The 17275-nt window shown below is 43.9% G+C and overlaps 1 protein-coding gene across 4 annotated transcripts in view; it reads left to right on the forward strand.

Moving 5' to 3' along the window:
- Nucleotides 1-4885: 4885 nt before the first annotated feature.
- The window catches only part of Tlk2 (tousled like kinase 2), a 107413-nt gene continuing 95023 nt past the window's right edge, over nucleotides 4886-17275 (forward strand). For 3 of the 4 annotated variants that reach the window (XM_070027706.1, XM_070027708.1, XM_070027707.1), the window contains exons 1-2: nucleotides 5490-5634; nucleotides 7184-7266. In XM_070027706.1, the coding sequence (XP_069883807.1) occupies nucleotides 5505-5634; nucleotides 7184-7266 (213 nt within the window). In that variant the 5' untranslated portion in view covers nucleotides 5490-5504. Of the gene's footprint in view, nucleotides 5318-5489; nucleotides 5635-7183; nucleotides 7267-17275 lie in introns of those variants that run through there. The other variant, XM_070027709.1, reaches the window with a different exon arrangement.

A 17275-nucleotide genomic window follows, 5' to 3' on the forward strand; every position in this document is an offset into this window, starting at 1 on the left:
ATGGAAATAGTGTCCAAATAAATCTTTATTTCTTAACACTGTAGGCCATGAATATAGACCCTGGATTCAATCTCCAGCAACACAAAACAAAGGCTTTTAATTTACTTACTTATTATGCTGGGTCTGGCAGCTGTCCTGGAGCTTTTTTTTTTTTTAATTCAAAGCTAGCTCTCTACCACTTGAGCCACAGCTCCATCTCCAGCTTTTTGGTGGTTAATTAGAGATAAAGCTTGAGGAGCTGGGTGCTGGTGGCTCACACCTGTAATCCTAGCTACTCAGGAGGCAGAGATCTTAAGATTGTGGTTCAAAGCCAGCCCCCGCAGGAAAGTCCATGAAACTCTTTTCTCCAATAGACCACCAGAAAACTGGAAGTGGTGCTGTCGCTCAAAGTGGTAGAGCACTAAGAGCAAAAGGGCTCAGGGACAGTGCCCAGAACTGGAGCCACTCAAACCAGAGATGGGCCTGGCTGGAGGAAAAAGGTCTTTAGGGGTATGTTTTTAAAGGATGTCTTTTCTCTGGTCCCTTATTGTCACTCTTTCTGCTTCCTGGCTACCACTGGTGAAAGGAAAAATGTAACACAGGCAGAAAGTAACCCAAAAGATCACATGGACACAAGTCAAGTAGAAGAAAAGATTACCAGCATAACATAGGGAGAAAATGGGCCATCTGACTCCTGGGAGGCCCCTTGTATAGCGCTGGGGGCCGGAAGTGGGAGGTGCCTCACCTACTGCGCAGGCGCTGCCATCAAGGTCGGAGATCAGGTCTGCGAGGGGGGCATTTCCTTACAATTGGTGCTGGAGCTTTGTTCCAGCACATCCTTCTGCCATGTTGCACTGCGTCACCACAGGCCAGAAACAACAGACCCTGCAACCACGGACTGAAACCTCTGCAATCCAGGTACAAAAGGAATCCTGCCTGCCTGGAGTTGTTTTCTCAGATATTTGTCACAGCAATGAACAGTGATAAATCCGACCTATCACCTCTCAGAAATGCAAGGAATGCCTTAAAAAGGCACAAAAGCCTTCTCAGCTGTGAAGAAAATAGTACCCCGACCTGACTCAGTACAATGGCAGCCTGGTTTCCCAAGTTCAACTGTATGTTGCCAACTCAACCTAATGACAAAGGTACAAACCCTTGACAGAAATTGAAGTTATGCTCAGAGACCATTCATCCAGGGATTACTGGCAGGCATGTATACTATCATACTTAATCCTCCCACAGCCCTGTGAGGTAATACCACCATTTTGTGAGTATAGCTGAGAGCGCAGTTCAGTATCTTCTTTGAGGCTACCCGGCTGCGAAGAGGGCCAGGAAAAAAACTGAGATCCTTTCATAGGATCTGCCCTTGGGGTTCACTGTAGGTTCCTTCTATGAAAGAACCAGAGCAGCAGTGCCATCAGGCAGCATCAGCATGCTTAGATGCTTAGTTTATATAATAACATCTTTTTGATGAAGACGGTGGCTGCTGCAGAACATTAAAAAAAATGCCAGGCAGTTTTTTGTTGTTGTTGTTGTTGTTTTGCCCTTCCTGGGGCTTGAACTCTAGCACTCTTTCACTTGAGCCACAGTGCCACTTTCAGCCTTTTCTGTTTATGTGGTACTGAGGAATCAAACTCAGGGCTTCATACATGTGAGGCAAGCACTTTACCTCTAAGCCACATTCCCAGCCCACCAGACAGTTGTATGGTAAAGACCAATGGAGAGTTAAACTCTGGGTTTTCCCTAGTGTCTTCCTTGGAACACATTTCCCATGAGAGACCCTGTAACAGATGAACCACAAAAATACAGGATGGTGGTTCCAAAAGTTACCACAAGTATTCCCAAATCCTCCTCTTGGAAATGGACACATCCATATTATAAACTCTAAGATGTAGTGCAATGAATTATTCTGCTTACATTTAATCCACAGTTCCTTCAAGGTTACTTGACCAAGGCAACTTTGGAGAACACCAAAACTAGTCTAAGGCATGTTCAGCCAGTTCTGTGGTCCTCCAGTCATGATATGAATCTGAAGGACCTTTCATTCACTCCCTGAAGGTAGGAAGAGTCTGGTGACCCATCTAGTTTCATCCATATTTACACCCTCCATAGCTGATGGGAAAATGTCACTTACATGGAATTCCATGGAGTTGCCATGTGATCAAACATACTTCAATCAAGTTTATCCAAGGTGTAATCATATTATAAAGAACCAGCTTCAGACTGGGGGGGGGATAATGTAACTCAAATGATAAAGGGCAAAACAAAACAAAACAAATAGACCCATGACTTAACAACAGTACCTGGTTTTGAAAACTTTTTCTGGGAAAGAGTATATGGCCTATATTTTTTGTTGGTATATATTTATATGGTCTTTGTAGCAATCTAACTCATTAAATATTTACAAGCAGTTTCCTATGGGGGGGTTGGGTATAGTCTAGAGTGGGGCTATGAGCAGATATGACAGTGTTTGTTGACATGTAGGAAAAGTGAACCAGGAATAGTGAAACTAAAAATCTCATTTCTCCTTGTGTTCCAATGATTAAACAACTATTTTAAAATGGTGTTGGGCACTGGTGGCTCACCTCTGTAATCCTAGCTACTCAGGAGGCTAGATTTGATTTAATACTCCAGGTTTTCCCTAGTGTCAGGAGGCTAAAGATTTGAAAATCAAAATTTGAGGCTAGCCTAGGTAGGAATGTCCATGTGGCTCTTTTCTCCAAGTAACCACCAATAAGCAGGAAGTGGAACTGTGTCTCAAATGCTAGAGTTCTAGCTTTGAGCAAAAATGCTCAGGGCCAGAGCCCAGGCCCTGAGTTTTGTTCCAGGACATGCACACAAAAAGACTCATGCACAGGTTGGGTCATGTGAGATGCATGCCTGTAGAGAGACTTAGTACTTAGGAAGCTGAGGAAGCAAGATCCCTAGTTTGAAGTCAGCCTGGGTTACATTTCTGTCCCAAACTTTTCCACTTAGAAATGACTTTGGAAATCCTGGTCTAGCTCCAAGGAGATACCCTACATCTCATGAGGTTAGTCAAACTTGAAAAGTTAGGTAATAGATCCATTTAGCTTATTTGTGGAAGAGGTGGGACTAGAACTCAGCTCCAGTCTTTTTAGTATTTTGTTGTTGTTGTTTGCACTTTCTTTATTCTTATCTAGGACATTCTAGTCTTTTCCCCTCACAGGTACTGGGGCTTGAACCCAGGAAATGCTGTCCCTGAGTTTTTGAGCTCTACCACTTTCAGCCACAGCCCAACTTCCAGCATTTTGGTAGTGAATTGGAGATTTTCATGGACTCTTGCTCCCATGGCTGGCTTTGAACCGAGATCCTCAGATCTCAGCTCTACTAGGAAAAACTTTGCTTTTTTTTTTTTTTTTTTTCTAACCTCTGTCTCTGACTTGCTCTCTCTCCCTTTGACATAGTTATCTTGGAAATACCTGTGTGACTTCCCAAGCAGTCTGGAATACAGAGTAAGGTAACTCCTGGTTTGAGTTTTTCCACCATGCTTGAATATGCTAAGACTTTGGAAGGCTTTAGAGCCAACAAATAGTAAACAGCCATCTTTTCTTCACTGGCAGGTCTATGGATTGTCAATATACTGAAGGATTATGAGGGAGGAAGAAATCAGGGCAGAAATGCCCCCTAGGGAGTACTTGCCTACCCCTAGACAAGTTCAAGGCTGTACTTCAAGGTCTGATTTTCCCCTTTGTGATCATCTGTAGTCCAGCCAGTCCAGTCATCCTCAGACATCTGATCAAGAAGGCACGAGAGGAAAACAAGAAGTTGGAGAGTTGCATTGAAGTCTGTTTGCCGGGCTAAATGGTGGTTGGTGGAACAAGTGACTTTCTCTGGGATCAGTGGGACCCCTTGCTCATGGTGGAGTGGCTGGCCAGAAATGGCTCTTCCTTTCACTTGTCATTCCTCAGCAGCCTTTCTAGAAGCAGGCTTGTTTTTCCATTCTAGCACTTACCCTCAGACCCACCTAAGCACCCTGGAGGGCCGTGTTTGTAATTGGAGGCTGAAATGGAGCCTCCGCCTAGGGGCTCCCGGAGAGTCCCCCAGGGGTGGCGCCCTGCCCCCTCCGGAAGGCAGCATCCTAGTGGAGGGCTCGGCTTCGATCCCGCGGCACCTTCCGTCCCGGGAGACACCCAGCCAGGCGGGTAGGTCTGCGGAGGGCAAGCGCGGCCGCCCCCCGGGACTCCGGGAGGGGCCGGGGACCGCATGGCGGCTCTGGGGAGGGGCAGGCCAGCGAGCCTGGGAGCCGCGGCGGACCCGGAGAACTCACTAACGGGGCGTCTCCAGGAAGTCCGGGCGGGGTCCGCCTCTCCAACCCATCCCCAAGGAGAACCGCACTCCCTTCTCACCCAAACTTGTGTGGACCGGGCATGAGGCGGGAGCGGAGGTCGCCGAGGCGGAGCTGGGACCAGCTCAGCCCCGCCGCGAGGACCCTCGGGAGCCTGTCTCCAGCCCGGAGGGGCCGGGGGCCTCTGACACAAAGGCGGCGGCTGAGGCTCCGGGGCGCCCGGCCCGGCAGATGGCAGGGCGCCCCGGGGCCGCCCGGCCGTCACTCGCGTCGCGGGAGGTCCGCCAGCGCCACTCGCCGCCCGCCCTCGGCCGCCCGGCCAGGCGCGGCCTCCGCGGCCGGCGCGGGGTCCCCCGGTTAACCCCTGCCCGCCAGCCCGGTCGCTGATTGGCGGAGGCGGGGCGCCGGGGCCTCGGGGACCCCCCCCACCTTCCTGGTTTCCTCCCCCTCCTCCCCCACAGTCGGAGCTACCCCACCCCCCCAGGGCCCCCCCCCCCCCGCCTCCCAGCCGTGCAAATCTCGCGAGGAAACACGCGGTTTCACTAGTGTGTTTACACCGATCACTACTAATCCGGACCGAACCGATCCGGATTAAGGGGCCGGAGGCGGGTCCTGGGCACCAGCGGTTCCGACCCCCCCTCCCCCGCCCTCCGCGCCGCACCCGAGTGGCCCCCAGCCGAGCGGGCCCCCACCTCCCCGGCCGGCCTGGGCCCTTCTGCGCCTCCCTTGGCCTTTGTCCGGCGCCAGGAGGCCCGGTCCCGCGCCCCCCGCGGCCGCCCGGGCCCGGGCCCGCGTCAGGCGCCTGGCTCTGTACGCGAGCCCGGGGATCTGCGGCCTCCGCGGCCCCCCTCCCCCGCCCGCCCTCTCGTGGAGCCCGGCGCCGGCGGCGGCTGCCCGGGCGGGGGGTTGCGGCGCTCAGGAGAGGCCCCGGCTCCACCCCGGGCCTGCCCAGGGGGAGAGCAGAGCGGTCCGCAACCGGGTCGGGTCGGGGCCCCTCCCGGGAGGAGCGTGGAGCGGCGGCGGCGGCGGCAGGTGAGAGGCTGAGCCCCGGGCGAGGGAGGGCGCCGGGCCTGAGTCATTAACCGTCTCGGAGACCCCCTCGGCCCACGGAAACTGCGACCTGGGCCCGCTGTGGGGCCGGCGCCGGGCCGCGGCCCCTCCGCGCCGAGGCGGGAGGCGCTCCCCGAGGGCTGCGAGGTCGCCGAGGGGCCCGGTGAAGATGGGGCAGGCCCAGGCCTGGGAGTGGGGCTGGCGGTCGGCCGAGAGACGGGGGACACCCCGGGAGCTGGAGGCCCCCGCTGCCTCCTCGGCGCCCCCCGAGAGCCGGCTTCTCCCTCCCTCCGTGACAGGTGGGCCTGGAGTTGGGGAAAGTTTGGAGGCGGTGAGGGGCGCCGGGAGCAGGCCCCGGCAGCCCTGGGGCTCGAAGGCTGTGGGCCACGGGGTGGATCCCGGTCCAGAGCCTCGCCGGAATGAGACCGAGTGGATATTTTCTTAACATGAGTTGACATTGAGGCGTCATTTTCCGGGTCAGGCCTGGGGATGGAGGTTTGTTAAATGTTTCTAGAGACCTTGGGGCTGGAGAGAGACTTAACAACCTCTGCCATTTCCATTAGGGCAGGGCTAGACGCGAGGAAGGCCACTTAAGGAAAACTCATTCCCATAATCTCCTTTCTAGTCTCTCTCTCTCTCTCTCTCTCTCTCTCTCTCTCTCTCTCTCTCTCTCTCTCTCTCTCTCTCTCTCTCTCTCTCTCTCGATGTCTTTCTTCTCTTCCAAGAATTCCCTACTTCCTCTGTAACCTGCACTTGGATGTGTGGGTGAAACTTTAATTTGTCACCCTCTCATTCCTCTTAGCCCCAGGCTTTCAATCCAGGTAGGGAAATGAAACTGGAGGACTTTGTAGGGGTTGTTGCTGGCAATTGTGGAGTTACTAGATTGCAGATTGATTCACGTTTTCTGTGAACTTTGAAAGCACGCCAGTCATTCCACTCACCACCTAATGATCTGTGCGAAGGGGTTCTGTGTAATGATACACGTTTCTTTCCCACTTTTTAATATGGAGGAGAGAATTTAAGTGCAACTTGCAGGAGTTAGTCGCTTACAATGGATGGGCATATCTGCTCAAGGGGCCTGTGGATTAATTGGTCAGGGAAGGAGTTTAAAAATGGTGTCCTCCCCGTTCCTGCTTAGAAGTGCTAGTTAACAAGCAGACATATCCAGAGTGGAGAGAAACTTACTGATCGCGGGAGTGGTCATCAAAAGATTTTGTAAAAGGTATTATTAAGGAATTACATTAATTTCCCGAATTAGTGGAGGATGATAGTTTCACCATGGTTCTCTGTTCAATTTAAAATAAAATTCCTTTTTTTTTTAAACGAGCTGTGAGTTCTGCAGAGAAAGAAGATGTATGATGTTATTTGAAGTTATTTGCAATTTTTGGTTCATGCTATTTTTGAAATTATTAATTTATATTTTTAGTTTAAGGATTGATTATTGTGTTAGAGAAATAACTAAAAGTACTTAGCTTGAGACAAAGGTTGAAGGAAAGAGTTTTCTTTTCGGAAGTTTGCCCTTGTTTCATTATTCCCTCTGCTCAACTTTTATAGTGATTATGTGAAGGGTTTGAAGGTCTATTTTAGATTTTTTGTTAAAATTATACCAGAATTTGGGGAGAATAAGTGGCCTTCATGGAAGATTTTTAAGCTGCTATGTAACTATTGATAACATCAAATAACTATTTGATGAAGCATAGTATAGTTTATCACTTGTAGGATGTTTTTTCTTGTGACTTACTTATATGTTATCATTCAGTGACACTAGTATAGTTTTGTTATAAATATAATTTTATTTCCCATTTTAGTTTTCATAGTTTCATATATTTCTTTTTGCTTTTTTTGTAGAAATGATGGAAGAATTGCATAGCCTGGACCCAAGAAGGCAGGAATTACTAGAGGCCAGGTTTACTGGAGTTGGTGTTAGTAAGGTGAGTAAAAATGATGATAATGCTACTTACAGTGTAATTTAAGCACATTTAAAAATGACTTATGTGGAACATACTGAAAGACTGCAGGAGAGATTTAGCTTGTGGTTCAAATGGTTTTAAAACCTAAAATGTTCTATTTGGGAGAATATGTTTCTTTCCTTTTCTAATATAGAAGTTTCCCAAGGGGCTTGTTGCAAGAATATGAACAGGATGCATATCTAGATTCTGTGCCATATTTTGTTAAAACGCTTTAGCCCCTCAGGGCGGGAAATACCTTAATTACAAGGTATTACATAGCTTCATTACATTGGATTTTTTGGAGGTAGTTATGTGGCAGTGTCTAAGAATCTGCCTCTGTGAAGTCTGTCGATTCTCTAAATCTGCAGTTCAGCAGGTTTCTCTAGGTTTCACCCCCAGATTGCTTTCTCACTCCTATTTGCTTTCTGATTTACTGTTTTTATTTTTGTTGTGGGGGAGTATAAACTAGTAGATGGATAGTTAAGCAGTATTGTGCTTTTTCTATGCATCTTTATGTAGTTGCTTGTCTACCTTCCTACTCTAAGCGGTGGTTTTAGTATAGTACGTAAGTATATTTATGATATTTTACTACTTATTTGGTTTTTAAACGTGAGGTATGAATTTTTGATATTCAACTAATACAACATTTTTGTGTTTGTTTTTTAAAAATTCTTTATGATAACTTAGATGTTAATCTTGTTCTTTGGTCAGTTGCTTCTACATGAAGGTGTATGTTAAGGTTTATAGTTGGAAAATCTGACTTCTTTAATGGGTCAGGCAATTTAATTTTTTTGTTGTTGTTGTTGTTAATTGTGGGGTTTAAACTTGGGCACTAGGTGCTGTCCCTGAGCTCTTTGGCTCAAGGCTAGCACTTTACCACTTTGAGCCATAGCACCACTTCCAGTTTTTGCTGGTTTATTGGAGATAAGAGTTTCATGGACTTTCCTGCCTGGGCTGGCCTCTAACTGCAGTCCTTTGATCTCAGCCTCCTGAGTAAGTAGGATTACAGGTATGAGCCACCAATGCCTGGCTAACATAGTTTTTGTGTCTTAAACAATACTGAGTGTTTATAGTATGCTAGGCGTTGTGTAAGGTGTTAGAGATGATAGCATAATACCTCCAAATCTTCAGTATGTGGGGCGAGGGGCACAGAGAACACAAGAGATAATACTGTGATGAGAACCAAATTACTGGGACACAGGATTTGCTTACACATTAGGTGTTTTGCTTTGTTTTTTTTTTTTTTTTTTGACAAGGTCTTGTTCAGGCTAGATTGGAACTTAGAATTCTTCTGCCTCAACCTTCTATGTCCTGGAGTTATAGATGTGTACCACCATGCCTTGCTACACATTAGTTCATTCTACTACTGATTTAGAGGAAGTAGCTTCACGTAGAAATGAGCAGTGTATTTGAGATTGAAATTGATCCCTGATTCAAATGATTATATGTTTATGTATATATTTTTTTGTGGCAGTACTGGGGCTTGAACTTAGGACCTTGTGCTCTTGTTTGTTTTTTAGCCCAAGGCTACCATCCAAGCTACACTCCTACTTTCTGTTTTTCCTAATTTATTGGGGATAAGAGTCTCTTATTTATCTTCCCAGGCTTACTTCAAACCGCAGTCCTTAGATCTCAGCCTTCTGAGTAATTAGGGTTACATGTGTTAGCCACCAGTGCCCAGCTTGTATTTATTTATTTAAGTTGAGTTTTGCTATATATGTATATATATAATTATATGTAATATAAATACATATACAACACACGCACGCACGCACGCACGCACGCTGACTTTGAACTAGTCCTTTAACCTAGCCTTGTGTGTGCTGGGATTGCAGGTATATTCCACCATGCTTAGGCCTTTTTGATGTGTCTTTTTTCTTAAAACAATTTTAGTCCTAGGATTGAACCTATGGCCTTAGCTTTGTTCATGGTAGCAAGTACTCAGTCTCTGAGCTCTCCCCAGTCCTGATGTGTCTTTTTACTTGAGAATTCAACCAAAGGCTTATATCCAGATTTGTCTTAATGATCCTTACTGAGCAAGTTGACAGTAAGTTTGTATTCAAATTGTATGTAGTTTAAACTCATTGGTCTTGTTTGGGATGTTTTCTTCTGTTGTTAGATGCATGGTGACTGTATCCAAGTATAAATTTGATGGAATAGGGTATAAGTCATGAGGATGAGAAACATTCTGAATTTTGCTGCTTAGGCCCAAAAAATTTAAAGCTTTCAGAAAGAAAACTTTGATGCACTGATTTATTGGTATAATAGGAAATTCTGTCTAACATAAAGAGAAAAAATGTTTTATAGATGGAAATAAATTTATATCCAGCTGTTTGTATACTATTGTGTATTGTCTTGATGTCATGGTAAGCATGGTTATTTCAATAAATATGTTATTCTAGGACTAGCAGGGGAATATTGTTTTTCTTAGCAAAGAAACTTGAAGGAAGAATAAAGAAATTAATAAGTAGTTTGCAGAGCTAGGAAGAGAAAAAGAAAATATCCATTTTGTATAACTTCTCTTACCTGCAAGACATTGTACCCCTCAGGCCATAGATTTAAAAATGGGGTCAGAAAGGAGTCATGGTATGGGAAAAAGGGGTGCTTTTGGATGAACTTATCCTGGCTGTTTATTCTTCATTTTGGGTTTTAATTTCACAGTGATATTAAGAAGTTGATGACAGCCGGGTGCTGGTGGCTCACGCCTGTAATCCTAGCTACTCAGGAGGCTGAGATCTGAGGATCGCGGTTCAAAGCCTGCCCGGGCAGGAAAGAACGTGAGACTCCTATCTCCAATAAATCACCAGAAAACCAGAAGTGGCGCTGTAGCTCAAGTGGTAGAGCGCTCGCCTTGAGCTGAAGAGCTGAGGGACAGCGCCCAGGCCCAGAGTTCAGGCCCCACGACCGACAAAAAAAAAAAAAAAAAAAAAAAAGTTGATGACAGCTTTCAGTTTTGTTACTATCAAGACAGGTTTCAATCCTTGCTACTCCAACGAGAGCAAGAGACTTGGCCTCTGATGGTGCCATCTAGTGGGACTGGTACTGCCTCATGGGCTCTCTTGGTTTCTCCTAACATTTTCTGTACTCTTTGATGTCCATAGAAGGAAGAGTCAGTGCTATTGTGGATTCTTTCAAAATAAATAGTAAACCAAAAGTCATTTCTTTGGGAAGCCTTATGTGGTTTTTGTTTAAAAGACTGATGATAGAGGAAAGATACACTGAGAAGCCTATGGAAGATTCTTCTAGTCTAGTTCCCCCATTTAGGAGAACTTGGAACCATCCTTTTAGTAAATTTGAGGTGATACGATTAAATTGAGATGTGAACCTACTTCATGTCCTATTGATATTTTTTTTTTTTTTTTTTGGGTCCAGTCATGGGGCCTGAACTCTGGGCTTGGGCGCTGTCCCTCAGCTCTTCAGCTCAAGGCTAGCACTCTACCACTTGAGCCACAGCGCCACTTCCAGCTTTTTTCTTTTTGCTTATGTGGTGCTGAGGAATCAAACCCAGGGCCTCAGGCATGCAAGGCAAGTGCTCTACCACTGAGCCATCTTCCCAGCCCTGTCCTATTGATATTTGAGCAGTCTTTTTTTTTTTGTACTAGCACTGGGGCTTGATCTCAGGGTCTCAGCTTTGTCTCTTAGCTTTTTCATTGAGCTGTCTTCTTTAAGGTGTCCTTTTTTCCTCCTCGTACTAGGACTTGAACTCAGGGCCTTATGCTCTTGTTACTGGCTGGCACTCTACCACTTGAGCCATGCCTCTACTTTGGCTTTTTGCTGATCAATTGGAGTTAAGACTCCCTTGGACTTATCTACTTAGGCTGGCTTTTGAACCTTGATTCTCAGATCTCAGTCCCCTGAGTAACTAGGATTATACCTGTGAGCCACTGGTACCTAGCTGGAGTCTCTTTAAGCATTGGATAATCCACTTTTAGTATGTGTGCTGCAGAAGCCAGCACAGATACTCCACTTTTGATCATGTGAAACTGTCTGCATCTTACATTCATATGTTTTAAATCAGGGCCTGTTACAACTAACATTCCTTATTTTGTTCTCTTTTGACAACTTAAGTATAAGTACTCTCTGATTATATAGTAGATAGACTATAATAGTAGATGGAATTCAAACTTAGATGAGTACTGAAGCTAATATAGGAGCAAATACTTATAGTTCTTACTGTGTGCCAGTTACTGTCCTAGAAGCTACAAAAGCAGTAAGTGAATTTACATACTTTGTAACAGGACTACTGATTAATAGACCTCTGTTTAACTCACTGGATTTATGCACATTCTCTATTTTCTCCTTACTGCATTGCTTCTACTAGTTGAATCATAGACTTGCCAAGGATCACTTTATTACATCTTGCCTCTGTGTGTGTGTACGTGTGTATGTACGTGTGTACTGGGACATGGACCTCAGGGCCTGGGTGCTATCTCTGAGCTTTTTTGTTCAAGGTTAATACTCTGTCACTTGAGCCAAAGCTCCACTTCTTGCTTTTTTGGTAAGTTAATTAGAATTAAGAGTCTCACAGACTTTCCTGCCCAGGCTAGCTTCAAACTGTGATCCTCAGATATCAGTCTTCTGAATGCTAGGATTATAGTAGTAAGCCACTGGGTGCCTTACTATGCCTTTGTATTTTAATTACATTAAATTATGTAATAATTCTGTATTAAATTATACAGAATAGCATAAACCAACGAAATAGGACTGCAAAATAAATTTTTATTTCTTTGAAAACTAAGTTAGATGCTCTAAAAAGACTAAAATACAAAGTGTGTCATTGAGGAGATCTGCAAAAAATGTTTACACATAGGCTGTATATATGTATGGTTTTACTTTTTAAAGAAATCAAAATGCAATTGATGGATAATAAGGGTATGCTTTGTCTAAGACCATTGCAGGTCTATAACTCAAAAGACTGGCAAGAATGTATATTCAGCCTAGTATGTGCTAAGCCTAGGGTTTGATCTTGAATGTGTTGGTCAGCTTTTCATTACTATAACAGAATACTTGAAAAAATCAGCCTGTGGGAGAAAAGATTCATTTTGGCTGTTTCAGAGGTTTCAGTCCATGGTTACTTGACTCTGTTGTTTCTAAGCCTGTCTAAGGTAGAGCATCATGTTGGACAGAGGGCATGGTAGAGTAGAGCTGGTTACTTGGTAGCTTTAGGAAGCAGGGACAGAGAGAGAGAACAGGGAAGGGTTTGGGATAAGATGAAGACCCCAAGAATGTACTCCTTTCTTCTAGGTTCATCTCTTATCTATCACCTCCCAACAGTCTATTAAATTATGAGGCCATCATTGGATCCAGTCACTTTCATGAAGCCTCACCTCTGAACAAGCCTTCAACATATGAGCTTTTGTGGAACATTCCAGATCCAACCTATAATAGATACCTAGCATTGCCAGTTTTAACAAATTTGTAAGGCTTGTTCATGATCCGATTACATGAGCAAATTTGACTTTTGAAAAGATATTTAAAAAATGGATGCCTTTCTTTCAGTCATTTAGTTAGTTGCAGTTGGAAGGTTTCAGTTATGTATAATCTACTCTGAGCTCTTTCACATAGCAATGTCATTTTCATTATGCGTAAATATGTATACTTAAAACATACTAGACAATACTTAATAAGCATAAATGCTCCAAAGAGTCTACAAGAATGCTTGTTTTCCCCTTCTTGAGACTGTGGTTTGATCCTAGTGCTTTGCGCTTACTAGGCAGTGCTCTATCACTTAAACTATTCTTCCACCTCTTTTTGTGCAGGTGGGGATTTTTTGTATGCCAGTACTGGGGTTTGAACTCAGGGCCTAGGCACTATCTCTTAGCTTTTTGCTCAGAAATGGAGCTTTACTCTTCAGTCACATCATTCTGGCTTTTTAGTGGTTAATGGAGATACGAATATCATGGACTTTCCTGCCCTAACTTGCTTTGAAGAGTGATTTTTAGATCTCAGTCTCCTGAGTAGCTAGGGTTACATAGGCATGAGCCACCAGTGCTAAGTTTATGGTGTTACTTTGAGGTAGGATCTTGCTTTATGTCTGAGCAGGCTTAAACTGCGATCCTCCTATTAAGCTTCCCTTGGATAGGGGTATGACAGATTTATATTATATTACTGTTTCCAGCCATTGTGCTTCCCCTGTAGCTTTAGATGGCAGGCTCAATCCTCTACAGTCAGCCATTAGTTGACATATGGAGTCTTGTAAGCTTTTATGCCTGGAATGGCCTTGAACTGCAATACCCTTCTCTGCCTCCCAGTTGGCTAGGATTATAGGCTTGAGGCACTGCACACAGCATATTGCTTTTTTGTTTGTGGGACTGGGGTTTGAGTTCAGGGCTTCCTGCTTGCTATGCAGATGCTGCATCTCTTTGAGTCCTTACCTCTAGCCCATTGATGCGTTTTAAGGAACTGCTGGCACATTTACTATTAGGCTGGCCTTCATGTTGTCTTTTTCCATTTTATTTATTTTGACATTTGATTCTTCTGTCATTTCCGATGTAGTCGGTTATTAATTCAAGTCTCTCTCTCTCTCTCTCTCTCTCTCTCTCTCTCTCTCTCTCTCTCTCTCTCAACAGTTGTTTTTCATTTGGAGATAGGGTGTTGCTTTGTAACCTAGGCTGGCCTCAAATTCAAGATTCTCCTGCCTCAGCCTTTTAACTACTGGAATTATAGCTGTGCACCACGGTGTCCAGCTTTCATGTGTCATTGTAGTTGTCCTCCTCTTCTTCCTCCTTTAATTTTACTTTGTTTTCATTAAATAATAAAGAGTATTTCATTCTGATAATTTCATAGATGTATGCAGTATAGTTTGAGCAAGTTTATTCCCTTGATTATATTCTCAAGCTTGCCCTCTCTCTTCTCCTGCTTTTTGAAACAGTTTTTGGTGGGTTTCATTATGCTGCCTTCATACATATGTATGTATGCATGTATGTGACCTATTTTGATTATCTTCATTCTTCTCTCTTTTCTTCCTGTTCATTTCCTCATGAGCAACTTCCCTTCAACATTCGTATGTCATCATCATCACCATCAATATCACCACCATCACCATCATTATCATCATTCTAGGTCTAGATTCCACAAATGAGTGAAAACATGCAATACGATATTCTGAGTTTGTCTTCTCTCTGTCAACATAATATCCAGTTCTATCCATTTTCCTGCAAATAAAGCAATTTTATTTTTCTCTATGGTTGAGTAATATTACTCAACCACAATATATATATATATATATATACACATACATACATACATACACACACACACACATATATATATATATATATATATATATATATATATATATATATTTGTCTTTTATTTTTGCCCTATATTGAGATTTGAACTCAGGTTTGAGCTTTCTTGGCTGGCTTCTTTTGGCTAGTGTTCTAACACTTGGTTAATTTTAGAGAGGAGTCTTGAAGACTTTTCTGCACGGACTGACTTCAGACTTTGATCCTCTGGTTCTCAGCCTCCTGAGTAGCTGGTGTGAGCCATTGGCACCAGGCTTCATATTTTTTTTATCCATTCATTGATTGTTGATTGATTTCACAGCTTGGCTATTATGAACAGAGTATACAGGTATCTTCTGTATATTGATTTATATTTTTTTGGATTTGGATATATATCCAAGAATGGTTTAGCAAAGTCATAAGATAGATCTATTTTTAGTTTTTTTTTTCTTGTTTCTTTGCTGGTGGTTCTGGGGATCGAACACAGGATGTTGCACTTGATAGGCGAGTGCTTTGTCATTGAGCTACATCCCAGCCCTATTTTTAGTTTTTGAGGAATTTCCGTTACTGATTCTCACAGTGTTTGCACTAGTTTATATTCCCATCAACTATATATGAGGGCTGCTTTTTCCTCTGTCTTCTCACCAGAATTTTTTTTTTTTGGGGGGGGGGTCGGTCGTGGGGCTTGAACTCTGGGACTAGGCGCTGTCCCTGTGCTCTTAGCTCAAGGCGAGTGCTTCCGCTTGAGCCACAGCGCCACTTCTGATTTTCTAGTGGTTTATTGGAGATAAGAGTCTCATGGATGTTCCTGCCCAGGCTGGCTTTGAACAGCAGTCCTCAGATCTCAGCCTCCTGAGTAGCTAGAATTATAGGTGTGAGCCACCAGCACCTGGCTTCGTTATTTTCTTGATGATTGCTATTCTGACTAGGGTGAGATGAAATCGTAGTATACTGTTTTTTCTCTTTCCTCTCTCCTCCCTACTGTGTGTGTGTGTGTGTGTGTGTGTGTGTGTGTGTGTGTGTGTGTGTGAGAGAGAGAGAGAGAGAGAGAGAGAGAGAGAGAGAGAGAGAGAGATAGAGAGAGAGAGATCTCAGCCTCCTGAGTAGCTAGGATTATAGGTATGAGCCAATGGTGTCCAGCAGTCATAAGTCATATGTTTTAAATTGCATGCTGTTCTGAGCAGCATGATGCTGTCTTGGCTGTCTCACTGTATCTTGTGCTAGATGTGAATCATGCCTTTGTCCCTAATGTCTGCACTGTATATGCTGTTGCTTATTAATTACTTAGTAGCCGCCTTGGTTGACTACTGGTAGTAAGTATTGCAGCACTTGTGTTCATGTAACCTTTAGTTAACTTAATTATGGCCCTAAAGTTTAAGGATAATGATGTGATGCTGGTAATTGGGGTTGCCATATAGAAAAGTACTACTTTAAGTGAAAAAGTAAAAGTTCTCAACCTTTTTTTTTTGTTGTTGTTGTTAGTCATAGATCTTGAACTCAGGGCCTGGGTGCTGTCCCTGAACTTTTCTGGTCAAGGCTAGAACTCTGCCACTTTGTGCCACAGCTCTACTTTGGGTTTTCTGGTGGTTATTTGAACTTAATTAGGAAACAAAAAGTAAATTTTCTGTTTATGAAATTATGGAAAGGAAAAACATTCTGATTTTACATTGTATGTGAAACTGCAAAGATAATGGTTTCTATACTTACTAAGATGAAAGAGATAATACCTTTATGTATAGGAAAATATATATAGTGTTTAGTAATAGCTGTAGTTTCACGTATCCATATTTAGTCTTGAAATGTATACCTCTAAAAAAATAACTATTTATAGAATCTTTTTTTTCCTGGTTATTTTTCCTAGGGCTTGAACTCTATCTAGGCTTGGGCGCTGTCCCTGAGCTGCTTTTGCTCAAGGCCAGCACTCTATGCCACGGTGTCACTTCTGGCTTTTTCTGAGTAGTTTGTTGAAGAGTCTCATGGACTTTCTTGCTCGGGCAGCTTTGAAACATGATCCTCAGATCTCAGACTCCAGAATAGCTAGGATTACAGCCATAAGCCACTAGCTCCTGGCTAGAATCTTAATATTTACATTCTCAGCCTTTGAGTTCAACCAGCTCTTGAGTCTGCATTGCATTTAGATGTGATAGAGGATTTGAAAAATCATTTAGCTATACTCTTAAGGTACTTTGTAGTTTACATATAAAAATGTCCTTGAGGGCTGGGAAGGTGGCTCAGTGGTAGAGTGCTTGCCTCGCATGCATGAGGTCCTGGGTTCGATTCCTCAGTACCATATAAATAGAAAAAGCCGAAGTGGTGCTGTGGCTCAAGTGGTAGAGTGCTAGCCTTGAGCTGAAGAGCTGAGGGACAGTGCCCAGGCCCAGAGTTCGAGCCCATGACCGACAAAAAAAAATGTCCTTGAAATTTTATGTGGTGAAAGTTTTGTCCCTATCATTCGGATGCTAATTTCATCTATGGATTAGTCTATTGATGAGTCATTGATGAGTTCATTGCTTAATGGACTGTTAGGAAGCAGGCTCACATTGAAGGAAGTCACTGGGAGAATGACTTCAAAGGGTGTATCTTCTCCCTTGAACCCTTCCTGTTGCTCTTTCTGCTTCCTAGTTATGAGATGAACAGCTTATCTTTACTCTGTCCTGATTTTTTATGGGAGTGGGGCTGTTTCTGCCTTGCCACATGCCCACAGCAATGGAGACATTAACTATGGACTGAAACCTCTGAAACTCTGAAGCAAAATAACTCCTTCA

This window comes from Dipodomys merriami, unplaced genomic scaffold (assembly GCF_024711535.1).
Source record: "Dipodomys merriami isolate MVZ:Mamm:240054 unplaced genomic scaffold, mDipMer1.0.p SCAF_19, whole genome shotgun sequence".
Classification (NCBI taxonomy): Eukaryota; Metazoa; Chordata; class Mammalia; order Rodentia; family Heteromyidae; genus Dipodomys; species Dipodomys merriami.